This window comes from Sciurus vulgaris (genome assembly GCF_902686455.1).
Source record: "Sciurus vulgaris genome assembly, chromosome: 12".
In the NCBI taxonomy this organism is placed as follows: Eukaryota; Metazoa; Chordata; class Mammalia; order Rodentia; family Sciuridae; genus Sciurus; species Sciurus vulgaris.
The window spans coordinates 2,545,326-2,562,600 of NC_136473.1; the positions used below are offsets into that span (position 1 = coordinate 2,545,326).

At 55.5% G+C, this 17,275-nt stretch overlaps 1 protein-coding gene across 3 annotated transcripts in view; it reads left to right on the forward strand.

The window, feature by feature from the left end:
• SLC35F3 (solute carrier family 35 member F3) overlaps positions 1–14,900 on the forward strand; it is a 245,497-nt gene extending 230,597 nt beyond the window's left edge. For all 3 annotated transcript variants that reach the window (XM_079106862.1, XM_079106864.1, XM_079106863.1), the window contains 5 exons: positions 3,545–3,764; positions 9,244–9,369; positions 10,636–10,828; positions 11,565–11,654; positions 14,174–14,900. In XM_079106862.1, the coding sequence (XP_078962988.1) occupies positions 3,545–3,764; positions 9,244–9,369; positions 10,636–10,828; positions 11,565–11,654; positions 14,174–14,409 (865 nt within the window). In that variant the 3' untranslated portion in view covers positions 14,410–14,900. The remainder of the gene's footprint in view (positions 1–3,544; positions 3,765–9,243; positions 9,370–10,635; positions 10,829–11,564; positions 11,655–14,173) is intronic.
• Positions 14,901–17,275: the final 2,375 nt, after the last annotated feature.

Sequence of the window (17,275 nt, forward strand, 5' to 3'; positions counted from 1 at the left end):
TTATTTCACTTAGCATGATGTTCTCCATTTCCATCCATTTAGCCACAAATGGCATGATTTCATTCTTCTTTATGACTGAGGGAAAATCCACCGTGTATATATACCATATTTTCTCCATCCACTCACTCATCTGTTAATGGGCACTCAGTCTGGTTCCATAACTTGGCTGTCATGAATTGTCCTGCTATCAATATTGGTATGCATGTGTCACTGTAGCATGCTGACTTTAATTCTTTTGGCTAAATACTGAGGAGTGGGATAGCTGGGTCCTATGGTGACTCCATTCCTAGTCTTTTGAGGAATCTCCACACTGCTCTCCAGAGTCGTTGTGCTAATTCACAGTCCCACCAACAATGTACAAGTGTGCCTTTTCCCCCCACCCTCACCAACATTTATTATTAATGGTATCTTGATAACTGCAATTCTGACTGGCGTGTAGTTTTGATTTGCATTTACGATTGTTGGGGATCCAACAGCACCTCCTTAGAAGCCAGAAGCATGAGTATTTGTCAGGCCAGGAGGGTGCAGAACTTAGACTTCTACAGGCTGTCCTATTTCTTACCATGGTTCTCTACAAAATGCAGTAGCAGTATTTCAGTGCCTGCTTCCTTTGTCTTCCTCAAAACTATCAACTTACATTTCATAGAAAAAAGACTCTCCTTCCTCACTCATATTTCAGTGGTTTATGGAATATTAAATTGAATGATGCAGCTTAAATACCAAGAACAATTGGCACATGCAAGACTGCAAATAAACCTGTCTGAATATAGACTGGCCTCTGACTTAGTTGGTAGGAACTGAAGGGCTTTGATGTGCTAGAGAGCAGCCTGGCAGCCTCCAGCCTCCAGCTGCCCAAGGGCATCAGTGAGAGCAAAGAATGAAGGACATTTAACCGTCCAGCCGGTTGAGTGGAAGTCCATCGGGACAGCACTCCAGTCTTTGCATGACAAGAGACGACTCGGGCGGAAGTGGATCTGTGCACATCACCTCTCCTGGGTCCCCTTGAAGTCAAGAGCATGCATAGGACAGCCAGCTGACACCCCTTAGTGCTCAGTCTTAAAACAGCATAAGGCTGCTTGACCCAGAAGGGCCAGTCATCTTGATTAGAACCAAGATCCCCCAAGCTGAGCTGTCCCTCCCTGGCCATGAGTTCTCACGGATCCAGCGGAGCTCTGCCAGCTCAGAAATCTTGTCCTTTCTACTCCAGGATGGATGCCCACTGCTGTCCTGCTCCCGGCTTGGGCAGTCGGTACTGAATCGCGTCTGTGCCCCACCTCCTTCTTCCCCTTCCCCCAACCACCAGGCTCGGAGTCAGATGCAGATTCTCACACAGGAAGTAAGCTGTGAGGTGGGCTTCGGAGAGCCCCTCTGAACTAATTTTTATAGGAACGAATGAGATGGGACCGGAAGTCCTATTCACAAGGTGTTCCCTTACGAAGGGGAACCTCCGAATAGAGTTGACATTGGTTGTCGTTAGGCAGGAAGAATACCTGTGCTCCCGGGTCCTGCCCAAGGACTCACTTACAGCCACATGATCACAGGTATGAAGGAAGCCATCCTTCCTGGCTCCTGTCCCTTGGGAGCAAAGACTTCTCTGCAAACAAGGGCTTGAGAAAACCCACAGGCAGTGCAGCTGAAGTGCTGTAGGAACACTTCACAGCAAACAGGAACGCTGGTCCGTCAGCTAGAGGAGGGCCGTGTGGACACAGACCAGAGTGGGCGCCACTCTCCAAACTGCTTTCTTGGTGGACTTAGTGACCACGACTGCTCTTCCTGGTGCTATGGGTTGAGATCAGCGCAGCAAAGGTGGCAGAACCCTGGCAGATTCCACACACAACGCGACTCCTCTGCCCGGGGCCTCTCCCGTCCCCGAACGAGCCTTCTGTTTCTCCCGTGGATACCTCATGGGTGCACAATGAGCAAAAAATTCCACTCTGGATTGAGAGTAGGAACAGATTTTAAATATCAGCAAATCCCCTTCAGCCCTTAGTCTTACGTTTCCTCTTTGATCACTGGCTTGTATAAGTGGCCATGGCTGGACCTTCCCCACCCTGGAGAATTTGGTGCATTCTAGTAATGGATGTTCCTTTGCTCTGGTGCACCCAGCGAGGCTGAGTCCAGCTGCCCTCTGCCACTCCGTCTGGGCTGCACCATGTCTGTGAGCCTGCCGGGCCTCTCCTGATCAAGCCCCACCAGAGCGAGGCTCCTCGCCCGATGGCTGGGGAAGCGGCGGGCCCCAAGACCGAGCCCTGCAGGCCCTCTCCATGTGTGACCCCGAAGCCCCATGGCCACCCTCTGCGTGTGGAGCCTCTGCTCTACTTTTCTTAGACACTTTTTCAAAGGCCAGCGACGCCTCCTGGAGAATCCGCAATGGCACTGAAAGGCCTTCTCCGCAGGTGTGTCCTTGATTCCCCTTCAGGCACTGAGCAGGATCTGCCTGCTCCTCCTGGGCTAGACGGATTCCACGTGGTGGACCAAGGCCTCTAAAAGTGGCCTTGTGGAGAAAACATGTAGGTAGGAATAGCTCTGCACATCACAGCCAAAACGTGTTCCTGTGCGAGAAGTAGCCACCCGCCTGACCACGAAGCAGGTCCTGGGGCCAGTGTTTCCAGTCTTCTTCCACACCCTCCAAAATAAGGTCTCGTGACTTCCTTCTCTTCCTCAAAGGTGACAGGATCCCTCAGTCAGTCACCATGTGCCATGTCCACAGCCCAGCTGTGCCAGGGCAGTGGGAAGTGTTCCAGGAGACCAACAAAAATACCCCAAGGGGGCTTAGGAGGCCCAAGCTCCAGGAGAAACACCCACGGGGAAGGTCCAGTGGTGACTACTGAACAGATGGCCCTTCTGTCCCTCATTGCCATGCCAAGCGCCTCCTCTCCCTGGTGACATTCTGTCCAGCAGACCAGCTAGATGAGTGACATGCATGCTTTCCTCAGTTCCCTCAGCTCCTGTCCCTCTGGAGAGGGGCTCCCCTGTCAGGTGCAGAAACAGGAGCTTGCTCAGGGTGTGGTCTGTCCAGCACCCAGAGAGCCGCTGTCTTATGCACATGCAGGAAGGTAGCTTCTACAGAGGACAGTGGCCTGCCTGGCTCCCAGTGTGCAGGGGAAGCTGTGTCCTTCAGGATGACTCGTGCGTCCAGGCTCACTCTAAGGTTGTCCCCTGAGCTGGGTTCTGGGGACAGGCGCACTCAGGGCAGGTGCTTTCTGCTCCCTTTTCTCCAAGGATGATACCCCATGGAATTGGGCCTCCAGGTGAGAAAAATCACACCCCTTCTATGTGGAACCATCAATTGCAAACTTCCCCTGGGTGGAAGGAGTCCTCCATGATGCCAGGCCACTGTGCCACGATTTCCTCCACAGAATAAAGCAACAGGTCCAAGAGCCGTGATAGAAAGATGTTTATTAAAATCGATGCTAGAGTAAAAGACCCCACCCCTTGCCAACTTTTCTAAAAAGAGAGAGAAAAAGAAAAACTGCTTGTAGGAAAAAAATGGTCCGCCTCAACCCAGGACTGTAATAACACTGCCTCTCTTTCCTTGTTTTAGGGAATGCTGTCGATTTTTTGGAGACAATGGCTTGACTTTGAAGGTGTTTTTTACCAAGGCAGCCCCTTTTGGTGTTCTCTGGACCCTCACAAACTACCTGTACTTACATGCAATAAAGAAAATAAACACTACGGACGTGTCGGTGTTGTTCTGCTGCAACAAAGCTTTTGTGTTCTTGCTCTCATGGATCGTTCTCAGGGACAGGTTCATGGGAGTGAGGGTAAGTTCCTTATTATCTGTCTTCCCTTCACTCAGTCATGTCAGCCAAAACCTGCCCATTGGCTTGCTTAGCTCCATGTGCTGAACCATGAGCATTAGCTGCTGACCACCATCCTTCCGATTCGCAGCAAAGGAGCCTGGCCGGGCTGGGCTCGTGGTGCCTTGCAAACCTTCTCGCTTGCAAACCATTCTAGACGAGCTTTCATTAAATGCACCTTTCATTTTGAGCATTCCCTAAAGTACGTGCCAGCCCAGGGTCCAGCCTGGGAATGGCGACATGCTCTGCTCTCTGCGTGCTCCTCCCTCCCCCCGTGGCTTTCCAGGCTGCAGCACATGGCATGGTGACTTGTGCCCTGGGGCCTGGAGCTTTCTGCCAACACCGACACTCTCTGGTTAGGAAACCCAGAGGACCCTTGCATACCCACGAGTGTGAGCATCGTTGGCCTCTGCCTGGCCCATGTGTCTGCACCCCAAGTGAGCAAGACACACTCCAGTCCAGACCAGAGGGCAGTTTCACTTCCTCATGCCACAGGCGAAGGGCGGGGGAAATGACAAGCCCCAGATTGTCCCGCATAACATTCAAACCAGTCAGATTGCATAACGGCTCTATGAAATATGATAAATGCACTATCAAATGCCAGCTGAAACCCAGAGCAGCCTGCCCCAGGAGCAGGTGACCGTTAGCCTGGACAGAATCCTAATGGCTTCTGACTGCTCCCTCTGGTGGCCAGAAGCTGCTACTGCCCATCATCAGCTTGTCACCCACCAGACAGCTTCGTGCTCCCCCAGTTACAGAGTGTCCCTCACGCCTTCCTGCCTCGAAGCTGGAGCCAGTTTGATGGGCAGCCCCATTAGAGCAAGCCCTGCTGGCAAGCAGTGGGGGTGGCCTCTCGGCCTCCACCTCTGTCCTCACCCCACTGTCCTGGGAACAGTGACATCACCCTACGGTGGGTTCACACCCACCTAAGTTACTCAAACAGCAGCGGGACTTGAGTCAACTCGGAGTTGTATTTTTAGCTTTCAGTAGGGGGAGAATTTGTTTTGAGGCTTCGTGTTAATTTTGGAATAAAAACTCACTCCCCGGGCTACCACCCAGAAAAGCCTTCAGCAAGTAAGTGATCTAATAACATCTCGGCAAGAGCTGCAGGTGCTTCCCACGGTAACTGCCCCAGGGCCTCCTGAGTGACCCCGGAGACGCAGGTGCCCTTCCTGACTTCGCTGTGATGTGAAAAGCCAAGGCGATTCGCGGAACTCGTGGGCGTAATTCCTAAGCGATTTCCCAAGAGACCCCCTCACTGGAAGGAAAGCGTGGAGGTGAACTTGGCAGCTAGCAGAGGAGCACAGAACTTTGCTGAGGTTAAGAAAAGGAAGAGTCCGAGCTGCCCCGCCCACGGAGGGCAGCAGGCCAAGCGCTGGTGGGCGAGGTTCCCCAGCGCCTGCGCGGTGCTGCAGTCTGGCCACGTGGCCGCCTGAGCCGTGGGGTCTGTGTTGACCACTGCAGTCCGCAGCTGCGTGCTGCAGGCCTTCAGCCCAAGGCGGCACTGAGAGGCAGGCCCACAGGGTGGGGTCCACGTTGGGACGTTGTAACTTGCCAACACAGGGCAGTCTCGGTCTCCTCTTCAAAGTCCAGGGCCAGTCACCAAAGAGCCTGCCCGGCAGGTTGCAGGGCATTTCCACCTCTCCTCCTTGATAGCCCAGGAAGCTGGCAACATCTCCGACATGGGCGTTTGGCCCTGATAAACACACGGCGATGTGGGTCCAAGATGATATTCAACTGGTGCCCAAGGGTCTCAGACTTCGCTCAGACCTCTGGGTTAGCCACGTGGAAAATTCCAAAGACAGAAGGGAGCTGAGTGGGTCCACCACCCCAGGGGCTAAGCATGTGAGCCTCAGGATCTACTGTACAGGCACAAAGCCTGTAGCTGAGGCTCAGCCTCCTGGGGGGAACGGGTGCACAGGAGATGTGTGTGACCAGGACAGCCGCTCAGATCGTCAGGGCTGCAGCGGGACAGTGCTGGTAGGTCAAGCCCAGATCCAGAAAGAAACGAATGTGACTCAATGCTGGGAAGACCCAAGCCACTTGCAGCACCCGAGGACCAGAAGCTGTGTGAGCAGTTGGCGTGGTGTGCCGCTGGGCTCTTGCTTAGGGGTGCTGTCTACGTGTGACCTAGGCCAGAGGTTCTCGTGTGGTGGTGAAGTGCTCTGGCTAGTGTCAGGTGATGAGGCTGCAGGGCTTGCCTCCGCTCTTCTGTGCTGTTGGACCTCAGGGTGGTCCCCGAATGTCTCTGAGTCTTGGTTTACCTGGTTTATAAAGTGAGCAGGGCACAACCACTGATAGAACAGTTGTGAGGACACAGCATGGTGGTATAAGCTTCGCTCATGAAACTCAGTAAGTGCTCTTTTCTCAGGGTTATTAGTCCCTCTCAGGTAGAAGAGGTGGATGCATCTGCCCAATTCTTTGGCCAGTGCCAGAGGCTGGAGAACACTTAGGGAGTTCTGTGTGGCAAGAGGGCAGGCCAAGACGTCATCCACGGCGGCCCGATCTTTCCAAGATCAGTTCCCATCTCGGGTTCCAGCTGGCCTTTTCAACAATCCAGATGCGCTAAGTACTTCACAAAGGGCTGTCCCTGGATGCTGACTCCAGCGTCTGATCCTGCTCCTTTCTGTTGGGGTGGGTGGGGTCTGTCTCCTGCACCCTGAACTCAGAATGGGAGGACTCAAAGGGCAGGGAGCAGGGGTGGACAGAGGGTCACTCAGCTGACCCCCAAATAGTAATGTTCTCTGGGTCAATGAGAATATTCCCGGAGTCAGGAGGGCCAACGCTGGGAAGGTGCATTTAAAAATCAGTCTTCTTTCCCTTTTGAAAAAGTACCCCAGACTTAAAAGCATCCAGATGGCTTCTGCTTGGTGTGGAGCATGCAGCCCACCACAGCCGTGGCCAGCCTGGGGCAGCCCTGGTCCGGAAGGCTATCAGGTTCAGCAGGGCAGCACCAGCGGCCCTCAGCTCCTCCTTGAGGCTGGAAGTTCCCTCGCTTTTCTTCAGCCCAAGTCCTGGGACTCAGGTCCCCACCCTGGGAGCCCGGTGTGACAGTGACAAGGCCCACCCTGGGCAGGCACTCTGAGGACAGGCCACGGCAGCATCCTGACTGTGCGTCCTCCCGTCTCCAGCTATCAAGCCCCGGATGAAGTAAAGCTGGTGGCCCTCGCCCACCTGGTCTTGGCACCGCTGCTGCCCGTCAGTCCTGGGTTTAGAATAGTTTGGTGGGGAGTGTCGGTGGGCCTGGGGACAGGAAGGAAGGGAGGCGTGGGAGCCTATTCCAATGCAGACAGCGTCCTGGGTGGGCAGATACGGAGGTGTGCGCGGGCATGTGGAACCTCAGGACACCTGGCTGGCCTGGAGAGCTCACCGCAGGCAGGAAGCAGGCAGGGGAGCGCTTTGGCCTGAGAACAGATCCTCAGGTAGTAGATGTAAAGAGGCCCAGCTTTCTGAGGCAGAGCTGGACTCTTCCAAGGAACCCCAGGCCGAAGAAGACTCCACTCCCATCTCGGCTCTGCCCTGAGGCTGCTGCGAGCATTTGGCTAAGGAAGGGCTGCTGAGGCCCAGACAGCGGGGGTCCACCGACCCCTGACCTGTGGCTGGGACCCCCAGCATGGCTCTGTCCCTGGTGCCACCTGTCAGAGGGAACTCACAGGACTCGGTGACCACTCTGGTGTGTGTCCTCTGCTGACTGAAGCAGGGTGGCTGCCTCACTCTTCTCACCCCTCCAGCCCCAGCCCCAGGCCTCCTGCTCAGGTCCCCTTGTGGGGAAGGTCTTAGCCGTTAATCAGCAAAGAAGAGAGAGGACTGAGCCAGACCAGCCTCCGTTACCCCCACACTTCGGCTGCAGGCTGGGGAGACCCAAGCATTCCCGGACACACTCCACATTCCAGGAAACCTGGCCGTGTCTTCCTCCCTCCCTCCTTTTTGAATTCTTCTTGCTGGTATCTGGCTGCCCAGCCGGGGAACTGTCCCAGCAGTATCTTCTCCCTGCCTGTGTCCTGGGGACAGAGCCCACCTGTTCCCCCCTGCTTTTCCACCTGTCCTTTCTTGTTCTCCAACTGGCCACTTACATTGTGCTCGCTCTGCTTTTCCTCTCTTTGGATAGTTATTGCCAGGGCACAGAGCGATTGCATATACAGGCGCAGGACAAAGCAGCTGGCTAGGAGTGAACTGCTAAGCCAGAAAGAACAGGCACAGGGCTGAGCTCCCCAGGATCCATAGTCACCAGCTGCCTAGGGCCCGTGTTTTATGGACAAAATAGAACGACATGAAAAGGCTGCGTGAGGTCTGCCCCAGACCTGTGTGACTCAGACACACTGTGAGATTCAACCACCACCTTCCACCAGCCTAAGAATTGTCTTTCGGCCAAGAAGGAAACCTTGGTTCAAAGTTGACAGCAACTGGCAGCAGCCGCTGCCATGCCAATTACACAGGCCTGTCCTGTGTTGGGCAGCAGCTGGGCCATCAGACAGACCTGAATTGTCTCTGATCCACACACCACCTAGTTGGGCAGGTTACGTGACCTCTCTGCCCCTAGGTTTTTATGACTACAAAATGAGATGAAAGATACTGTCTACCCATCTTGAGGATAAGATGATAAAACACATAGGACTCCCTCATGATGTGACCTTAGCCGTGATGCACTGCTTCAGACTGTGCAAGGCAGGCTCGAACCATCTGTAAGGCGGACGGACAGAACGCTTGGTAAATCCAGTAGCTAGTCCTCCTGCTTCTCCACTGACAGTCCCCCACCCGCCCTGCGGCTCCATGGCTCTCGGCTGGATCTCCCTGCCCAGAGACTGTCCCAGGTGGCCCAGCTCCTGCTTATTGGGACAGCCGTGATCTGCCAGCTGCAGTGCGTCCATCTGCAGGAAGCTTCCCTACAACCCAGAGTCTGTGTCTAGACAGGAGCAGCGTGGAGGTGGCTGGGGCAGGGCCAGCCACCAAGGAGGAGCTGCGCCTCCAGCTTAGATGCAGGTGGCACACCTTCAGGCCCTGCTGCTGGGCACAGAATGGGGACAAGACCCACCCTCCCCACCGTGCCTTCCCTCCTGGGGTAAGAAAACACAGACACAAAGCCACACGAGGCACTTTGAGAAGGTTGGAGAGAACTGGGTGCTTCTGGGTGACAGTCCAGATTGTCTCCCCAGCCTTGTTATGGCCAAATAACCTGTCACCAGAATTAGGATCACTGGGTCTCCGAGAATCGTGGTGACGGCGGTGGCCTGAGGCTGAGCCGCGTGGCCACTCTGGCAGCCCTGTCCCTGGTGCTCTGGGGCCCCACTGTGCCGAGTGCCCCTCCACACGGAGCAGTGCTGATGGGCACCTCCACCTGCTGCTCCCGGAGGCCTGAGGTGGCCCGGATCCAGCAACCCTCCTACCTCACTGGCACTCGCCTGGTCCCCTACTGCCCTGACGCCGTTTTCTTCCTTCCACCCAGATTGTGGCTGCCATCCTGGCCATCGCCGGCATTGTGATGATGACCTACGCCGACGGCTTCCACAGCCACTCAGTCATCGGCATAGCCCTGGTGGTGGGCTCTGCATCCATGTCTGCCCTCTACAAGGTAGGCACGCTGTCGGGAACCCCTAGGAAGCCCTTCCCCACTGCAGCTCTAGAGGCACAACCTTTTGTTCCCACATCAGACTCCTGGCCGTGTCCACCCCGAGTCCTTCACGCCTCCAGGCTGCTCCCTGCCCAGCCTCCCCTCTCCCTCTCGCTTCCTCCTCAGATGGGTAGTGGAGAGTGCACCTCCACAGGCCCAGCCGGAGGCTGACCTGGAGGACACAGTGAGAGGCCGGATCTCAGCTTTGAGACCAGTCGCCCTCCATGGATCCAGACAGTAGGGCCTAGTAGAGAAAGTCACCAGGGAGACGCGGTCCCTGTGCTGAGTGCCAGGTGTTGTGGTTTTCGGAAAGTGAAGTGATTTTTCCTGGTAATCCATCAGATCTCTGCCCTTGCTGCCCACAGGGACACATGGGTCACTGTCCTCTGGGCCACATCTCACCAAAGGGTGTGCCAGTGTAGTGCCATTCTGGGACTTCACCAGCGCTGTCCAGATGAGAAAGCACTGGAAGGCCACACTGCCCTGGTCCACCAACTGCAAGAAGAAAGGCCGCCCGCAGGGAGCGCAGAGCTGGCCACTCCACCCCCACCTCCTCCACTGCCTGGACTCGAGGGGCCGCAGGGGAGGCCGGGAGCAGCTGCCTCCCCACTCCTCGGGCTGTGCACTGGCTGTCAGGGAGAAGCAGCCAAAGCAGGGGCAACAATGCAGGGACTCAAATTGGACCGGTGGCACTAAGCATGGCTGGAGGGGGCTGGCCCCTCCAGCCACATCTGTCCCTCTCCTCCCGGCCTCCTGCAGGCCCGAGATGCTGAACAAATGCCACAGGAAGTAGGGGTTTAGTGCCCTCCACTAAACCCACACCACTTCTGTCGCAGGGTGGTAAGCAGGGCAGAGGGGAGCGGATCCCTCCACCTTCAACTCAGAGGGAACTTCCATACAGCCAAAGCCTTTGGTGGGGTTGGGGACAGTGGTTGTCAAACCATGCTGCCCGGGGACAGGGCTCAGTATTAGGGGCCCTGAGAGGATGTGTCACTGCAGCAGATGTCTCCACTTGATGTGGCGTTGTGAACAATAAGAACTCGTGTAAAGATGGGACTCGTGGAGATGATCGCGGGGAGCCGGGCTCTCCAACGCTAGGTCACTGAGCTGGGACTGCACAGGTCCATCACCCCTTCACCGACAGCCCAGGGGTGGCGCTGACCTGAGCGGAGGCGCCCCATGGGCCGTGGTCTCCAGGTGTGCCTCACCCGACTCTGTCCCCTGCAGGTTCTGTTCAAGCTCCTGCTGGGCAGTGCCAAGTTCGGGGAAGCTGCCTTGTTCCTGTCCATCCTGGGTGTGTTCAACGTCGTCTTCATCACCTGCATCCCTGTCCTGCTCTACTTCACCAAAGTGGAATACTGGAGCTCGTTCGACGACATTCCATGGGGAAACCTTTGTGGATTTTCAGTCCTCTTATTGAGTAAGTGGCTGCCATCTTGTCCAGAACCCCCAGAAAACCATGATGACAGACAGGACTCCATGGAAACCTGGGTCCTGAATTAGGAGAACCACGCTCTTTGCTGCCCATGTCCTGGCTGCTTGTCAAGGTCTTCACGTTTCCTAACGCACATCTTTCCAGAACTGCAGACCCTGTAAGAGCGACCGGGGTCACCGCTCTGAACAGCAAAGCCCAGGGTCTTGCACACTACCCGGAGGTAGCGAGTGGTAAGGGTTGGCAAGGTGATGCTGTGGAGCACTCAGGACATGGCTTAGGTGTCGGCGTTCAGTAAATAAGACCAGTCGGCATTATTGTTAATGTCATCTTCCTCATCATCGTCCCTCAGTGGGTGGTGACAGCAAGACAGGCAAGCAGTCCAGGAGGGGCATTACCCACTTTCCTCCAAAACCCCATCCCAGAGTCCTTGCGTGTATGACCGTCTTAGGGGCACCACCAGCAAGCCAGGGAAGCAAAGCCAGTCGGATGGCCTGTCCCCTTTCCTGGCACCTCCTCTGGTCACTTTTCTGAGTTCCCTTTCCCTTTCCCAGAGCTCAGGGAAGAGGGGGCTGAGTGGTCAGAACGCTTATTCCTGTCCCAAGTTCCCTGGGTCACAGCAAAGAGTCATCAGAGAAACGGGTCAGGCGGGCAGCAGGGAGTCCCATGCAGGGTTTCAGGTATAACCCTGAGTGACCCCCGCTTTCCAAATTCTTTATTTCAGCATTCAATATTGTATTAAATTTCGGAATCGCCGTGACGTATCCCACTCTGATGTCTCTTGGAATCGTGCTCAGTGTACCTGTGAACGCAGGTAAACCATATGCCTGGCTTTGTACGTTGCTCCTCACGATCACACACACAGGCAGACGCACAGTCACGCACGCTCTCATGTACATTCTCCCTGGCCTGGTCTAGGACACACGTCCGACCTTTTGCAAAGGAAAAAGAAGCTCTTAGGTAAAATGTCAATGCTTGTTGCGTCTGCAAAGCTGCCTCCGGAACAGCCCGATGTTCACGTGCCACACCAAGATACAGAGCAGCCCCGGAAGCCGTCTCCATTCTAATCGGTGTGGGAGCAGAGATGAATATCATCAGTCTATTCATAGAAAAAAAATTATGTAGCAGAAAACTTTAATTTTTGCAAGCGATTTTTCTGGAGGAGAAAATTTATTCAGGGTGTGATATAGAAAAATGTCAAACTGAAGAGGCGTGAACCTGTTGTCCTCTACCTCCTGGAGGACAGAATCCTGTGCCTGTCCGGCCAGCTTGCTCAGCGAGGCCCTGGGGCCTTGGCCTCCACACCGTCCACAGTCGTCCAAAGGCCTGCCTGCACCTGCCCTGCCCCCTTCCTTTTCCTGCCTCAGGCTGGTTTGATTTGGGGTTTCTTCCCAGGATCTCCTGGCCTCACTTGACCTCCCGGGGCACCTGCCCCCAGCCTGAAGAGCTGTGATCCTTCCTCTCCAGAACACTCGCTCCCTCGGCCCCTGCACGGGTTCCTCCACAGTGTCTCCCAAGCCCTCCCGTGTCCGGGCCTCTGGGAACCAAGCCTGTGCCAGCCCCCGCCAAGCGGCTCCCAATTCCTGGCCTTTCTCTGAGACTCGGTCCTCACCACCCTGACCCACGAGCTCTGTATATGCCTCACCGAGGCCCCAGCGCTTCCCGGAGGACCACGTGCAGCAGTGTGGGGTGGCCTTCAGGAGGCAGCAGGACTCTGGGCTCACCCCCACACCACACGACCCCTTGGGGGGCAGTGGTCCCCACTCATCATCGCTCTGGGCCTGAGCTCATTGTCTCCCCTACAGATGAAGGCCATGCCTGCCCTGGCTCCTTCAGTCGACATGGGGGTCCAACTGAATAAGCCACACGACGGCCCCTGAAGGTGCAGCGGTGCCTGGGCTCCTGGCAGAGCAGGCCAGCTGCCACCGCCTTCTTAAAGGCCCTGTGTCCACAGCCCCCTCCATCCTTTGCATCTTAATTTACAGGCACGTGAGGTTCTTTTGGCAAAAGGCATGTTCTAGGTGAGTCTTACTGAGGAACTTACTCTGGTCCCAGCCCACGGCCAGGTTTGGGCAGGATTAGTCAGAATCATTTCATAAGACTTACCTGCAACATGGGAGGTTCAGGGATGCGTCCACGGAAGGAATCCAGTTCCTGACTGGAGAAGAGAAGCAAAGGAAGCTGCTGCTTAGGAGCTTCTCAGAGAAGAGCCCTCGCCTGCCTTCAGGACCCACCCAGGGTCCTGCTCGTGGACTGTAGGGTGGACTGCCCCCCCTTGGTGAATCAGCAGAAAGCTTTACTGGCGTCAGTGGTGGGATAATAGTGGGACCTTTATTCCACGGAAGGGCACTAGAATGTTTTTTCAGGTTTAACTTTCATTCCTCTTATTCTTTCTCTGCCCACCTGCTAGATGAGGAGGGAGGAAGGAGGGACGCCAGCAGAGGAATGAGTCCCCCAGAGCCAGGGGCAGACAGGTCCAAGGAGTCAGTTTTCAAGAGCTGTGACTTGTGCAAACCTCTCTGCTGGGTGGGCGAGATGGAAGGTCAGCACTCGCTGGGGAACAGACTCCAATGTGCCCAGGAGTTAATAGGAGAAAGGCCAGAGAGAGGCCCAAAGCAGGAGCGGAGACCCCAACAGCCAGGGTCCTCAAGCACCGTCAGGCTGGGAAAGGACAGTCGGCCTTTCCTGAGCTGACGTGAGCCGCTTCTCATTTTGTCTTCTCACCCCACACGTGAGACAAGCCCTGTGCCACATAGGCCTTTGAGAGAGCCCTGTGGACAGCGAGGACACCAGAGGCAGCAGGACCTGGCCCTGACTGACACCCACATCTATCATCTTAAAAGAACGATTCAGGCTGGTCTCCAAACCGTGTGCGTGTGTGCGCGTGTAGACACACACGTACATACACATTATACACATGTACATACACGTACATACACATTATTCATAGTGTGAATTAATGTTTTTAAATTCATAAAACTAGAGCCTGTCACTGTGGACAGTGTGAAAGTTACCAGAAATAGAAGGAGAGCAATTTTCACTATCCTGACTCCCAGAGGGGCCACGAAAAAGCTTGGCTATATTTCCATTTAAATACATGTTTATCTCCAACTGCCTCTTATTTATTTTTTTAAACACACAAAAATCAATGTTTAAACCCAGGTGCCAAGTCACTCTGGGAGGTGCAGGACAGTGCCAGGCTGAGGACACGGCTCCGTGACGCTCAGGGTGAGGTGCCAGAGGCCACCCAGCCGCCCGGGAGCGTTCTGAGGGCCAGCGTCCTGCCCCCTGCGTGCTCCCTGCAGCCGAGTAACCGCGCTCTGTCTCCCACAGTGGTTGACCACTACACCAGCCAGATCGTCTTCAACGGGGTCCGGCTCATCGCCATCATCATCATCGGCCTGGGCTTCCTCCTGCTGCTTCTGCCGGAGGAGTGGGACGTCTGGTTGATCAAGCTGCTCACCCACCTCAAAGTGAGGAAGAAGGAGGAGCCGGCGGAGGGAGGGCCCGACCTGGGCTCGGGACCCCAGAGCAGGAGCAGGAGAGCTCGCCCTTCCTTCGCGCGCTAGGGCCACTCCTCTGGGACTCTGGGGACGTCCCCGTGGTGATGATTTGGAGACCTGTCCCTGGCAGGAGGAGCCTCGGTTGGGTAAGGTGTACATACCTGTACAGTTTTGGTACTCTGCGGTAAGTCCTATGGTATTTATTGGCATGTCCAATTTGCTTGCACTTTTCCACATCAGACCTTCACCCAAGGGCACCGATTCCACAAGGAAGAGAAGGACCTCAGCGCTTTCCCGATGAATGTAAAGCGGGTCACAATGAGCCTTGCAGCGATTGTTTCTGACGACAGGTGTGCTTCACAAGCCAGGGCAAATGTTTCGAATCCTAGCAACCGAAAATGACATTGTACACTGTGATTATTTTTCAGCTATAGTAGGTCATATTTTGTTTTATACCAGAGCTGTACTCTTAATTTTAAGGAATTTTAATGAACCAAAAGATAACTGTCAGTTGATCTGGATGGATGGATGAGTGGATGGGTGGGTGGGTGAGCCGGTAGATGGTTGGCTATCTGGATGGGTGAATGGGTTGATGGGTGAGTGGATGGGTGGAGGGGTGGAGGGGTGGGCGGATGGGAGGATGGGGTGGAAGAAGTGAAGCAGAAAATGCCGTGGACATGAGCACCATCAGAGGACAGGTTGCACCAGGTCATGGGAGGGGAAAGGGAAGCCCAGCCTCTGCTGGCCTGCTCCCTCGTGACTCCGTAGATCATGCAGGAGGATTTACAGTGCCTTCTACAGATTTTTTGTCTTTACCTATGTGACCCAAGGTGACATTCTAAGTCACTGGCGCCGTCTTATAATTTAGATGTACAATCTTTAGAAACAAACAAAACTATATGTGTGTGTGTGCAAAAAACGACAAAGCTGGTGACCAGTGTCCGCGGAGCCTGGTTGGAGGTGCACAGTGTGTGTTAAGGTAGACCGTGCGGGAGGAGAGCCCTTGGTGGCTTTTACTTCAAGACCAAGACTGAAAAATTACTTACCGAATCCGTAAACCTTTTTATGAGACTTTTAAGCACCAGGCTGTTTACTTACACAACTTAGGTCTGCCAGACAATTCTATCTGTGATAGATTTGTAAAGAGGGCGGGGGTTAGAGTTTACTATTTTTGAAGTTTACATTGTTACCTATGAAATGGAAGCAATTTGAAACATTGTCATAACCCAGTGGTGCGTCTGTAACCTTGGAGTCTTCTGTTTCTGGGGGAAGGGGCATTCATGACCTGAACTTTTTAGCAAATTATTATTCTGTTTCCATTACCTGTTTGGCCAAACAAATTAATAAAATATTTGAAAAAGAAGTGCTGAGTGTGGTCTTCGTGCCCACGTGGACACCTGCCACGGCAAGGGTCCCACGCAGGCCCTGGGGCTTGGGCTCTCCTGCACCTGCCCCCTGCCTCCCAGCACCGGCGAGACAGGTGGGCTGCCTGCTGCCGCAGGGGAAGGGGACTCTTCCTATGAAGACAGATCTGATAATCGCAAAAATGACGGGTGGGACCCTGCCAGCCCCAGAAGCCACGATCCTGGGGCGGCCCGCCTGCCCCTCCCCCCGCCTCTCCCCCAGGGTCTGCCCCCCAGCACGGGTGCCTGAGCTCGCACAGTCTTCACAGTCTTCCCTCTGGACCCCGGCCGCCCACCTGCCTCAGGTCCCGACCTAATACTGACTTCACAGGGAAGGTGATTTACACCCTTCCATAACGTTCCACGCCGTTCCAGGTGACTACGGCCTGGGCCGTGAGATCCCGTGTGTCCCACGGAGGGCTGCAGAGTCTGGTTCCCAAGACGGGTGTGGGCAGAGGGAGGGAGAGCCCTGAAGTGCCCCTCAGCTGTCACCCCCCACAGCTTCAGCGAGACGGGCACCACCGCAGAGCAGCGTGGGCTCCGAACCTGGGAAGCTGGCTGTACGGAGGCTCCTTGCCCAGCGTGTCCAGGAGCTGGCAGGCAGGGCCGGGCAGCAGGATCCCGGCTCAGACACCTCCACCACCACCATTTAGCCAGCCAGATGAACATGCCCTCCGTAGGCCACAGCACGAAAAGGCTGGGAAGTCCTTCCCTAAAGCTATCTCCTCCCAGCTGGCATAAAGGACTGCAGGCGGCCTGCACCCCAGGTCACGGCAACATTACTGACAGCCAAAGGTGGAAGCAGCCAGGTGCACCCAGAAGGATGGATGGACAGACAAGAGGTGTCGTCTGCAGCAATGGGACACTCGTCAGCCCTCAGAACGGGGCATCCGGCACCCTCTAAAGCGGTGGGGCCTTGAGGTCATTACACCAGGCGAAAAGGAGCCAGTCGAAGGGGCAAGTGTTGCGACTCTGCTCACGTGAGACCCGAGTTTCAGATCACAGAGACCATTGCCAGGGGCTGGGGTAGAGGGAGAGGAGTCAGCGTGAGGGGCAGGGTTTCAGTTTGGGATGGCAGGCCCTGGAGAGGTGGCGGGGAGTCGCACAGCCACACCAGTCGCCCTTACTGCTTGGGCACGCATGCCTACGACTGGCCGGCTGCCTGTGTGTCACGCCAGAATGGGAAGGACGAGGAAGGGCGTGGTGTTCCAGACCAGAGGAGAAGATTCTGCCCCTCTCAGGACACTGGAAACCTGGGCTCGGGTGGCGGTGGGTGTGGCACGGGTGAGAGAATAACCTGCAGAGGAACATGACCATACCCCCCACACAGGACAGAGACAGTGACAGAGGAACGTCGACAGAGAGCGCCAGCCCCTCAGCACTGAGGTGTGCTGCAGCAAACCTCGAATGGCCCCGTGAACCCAACGCCCCAGAAAGGGGCTCTGGGCCGCAGGGCACACCTGCTCCGCCCAGGACACCCGCCCTCTGGAGACCTGTCTGGGCGGCAATCAACACCCTTTCTCAGTGGT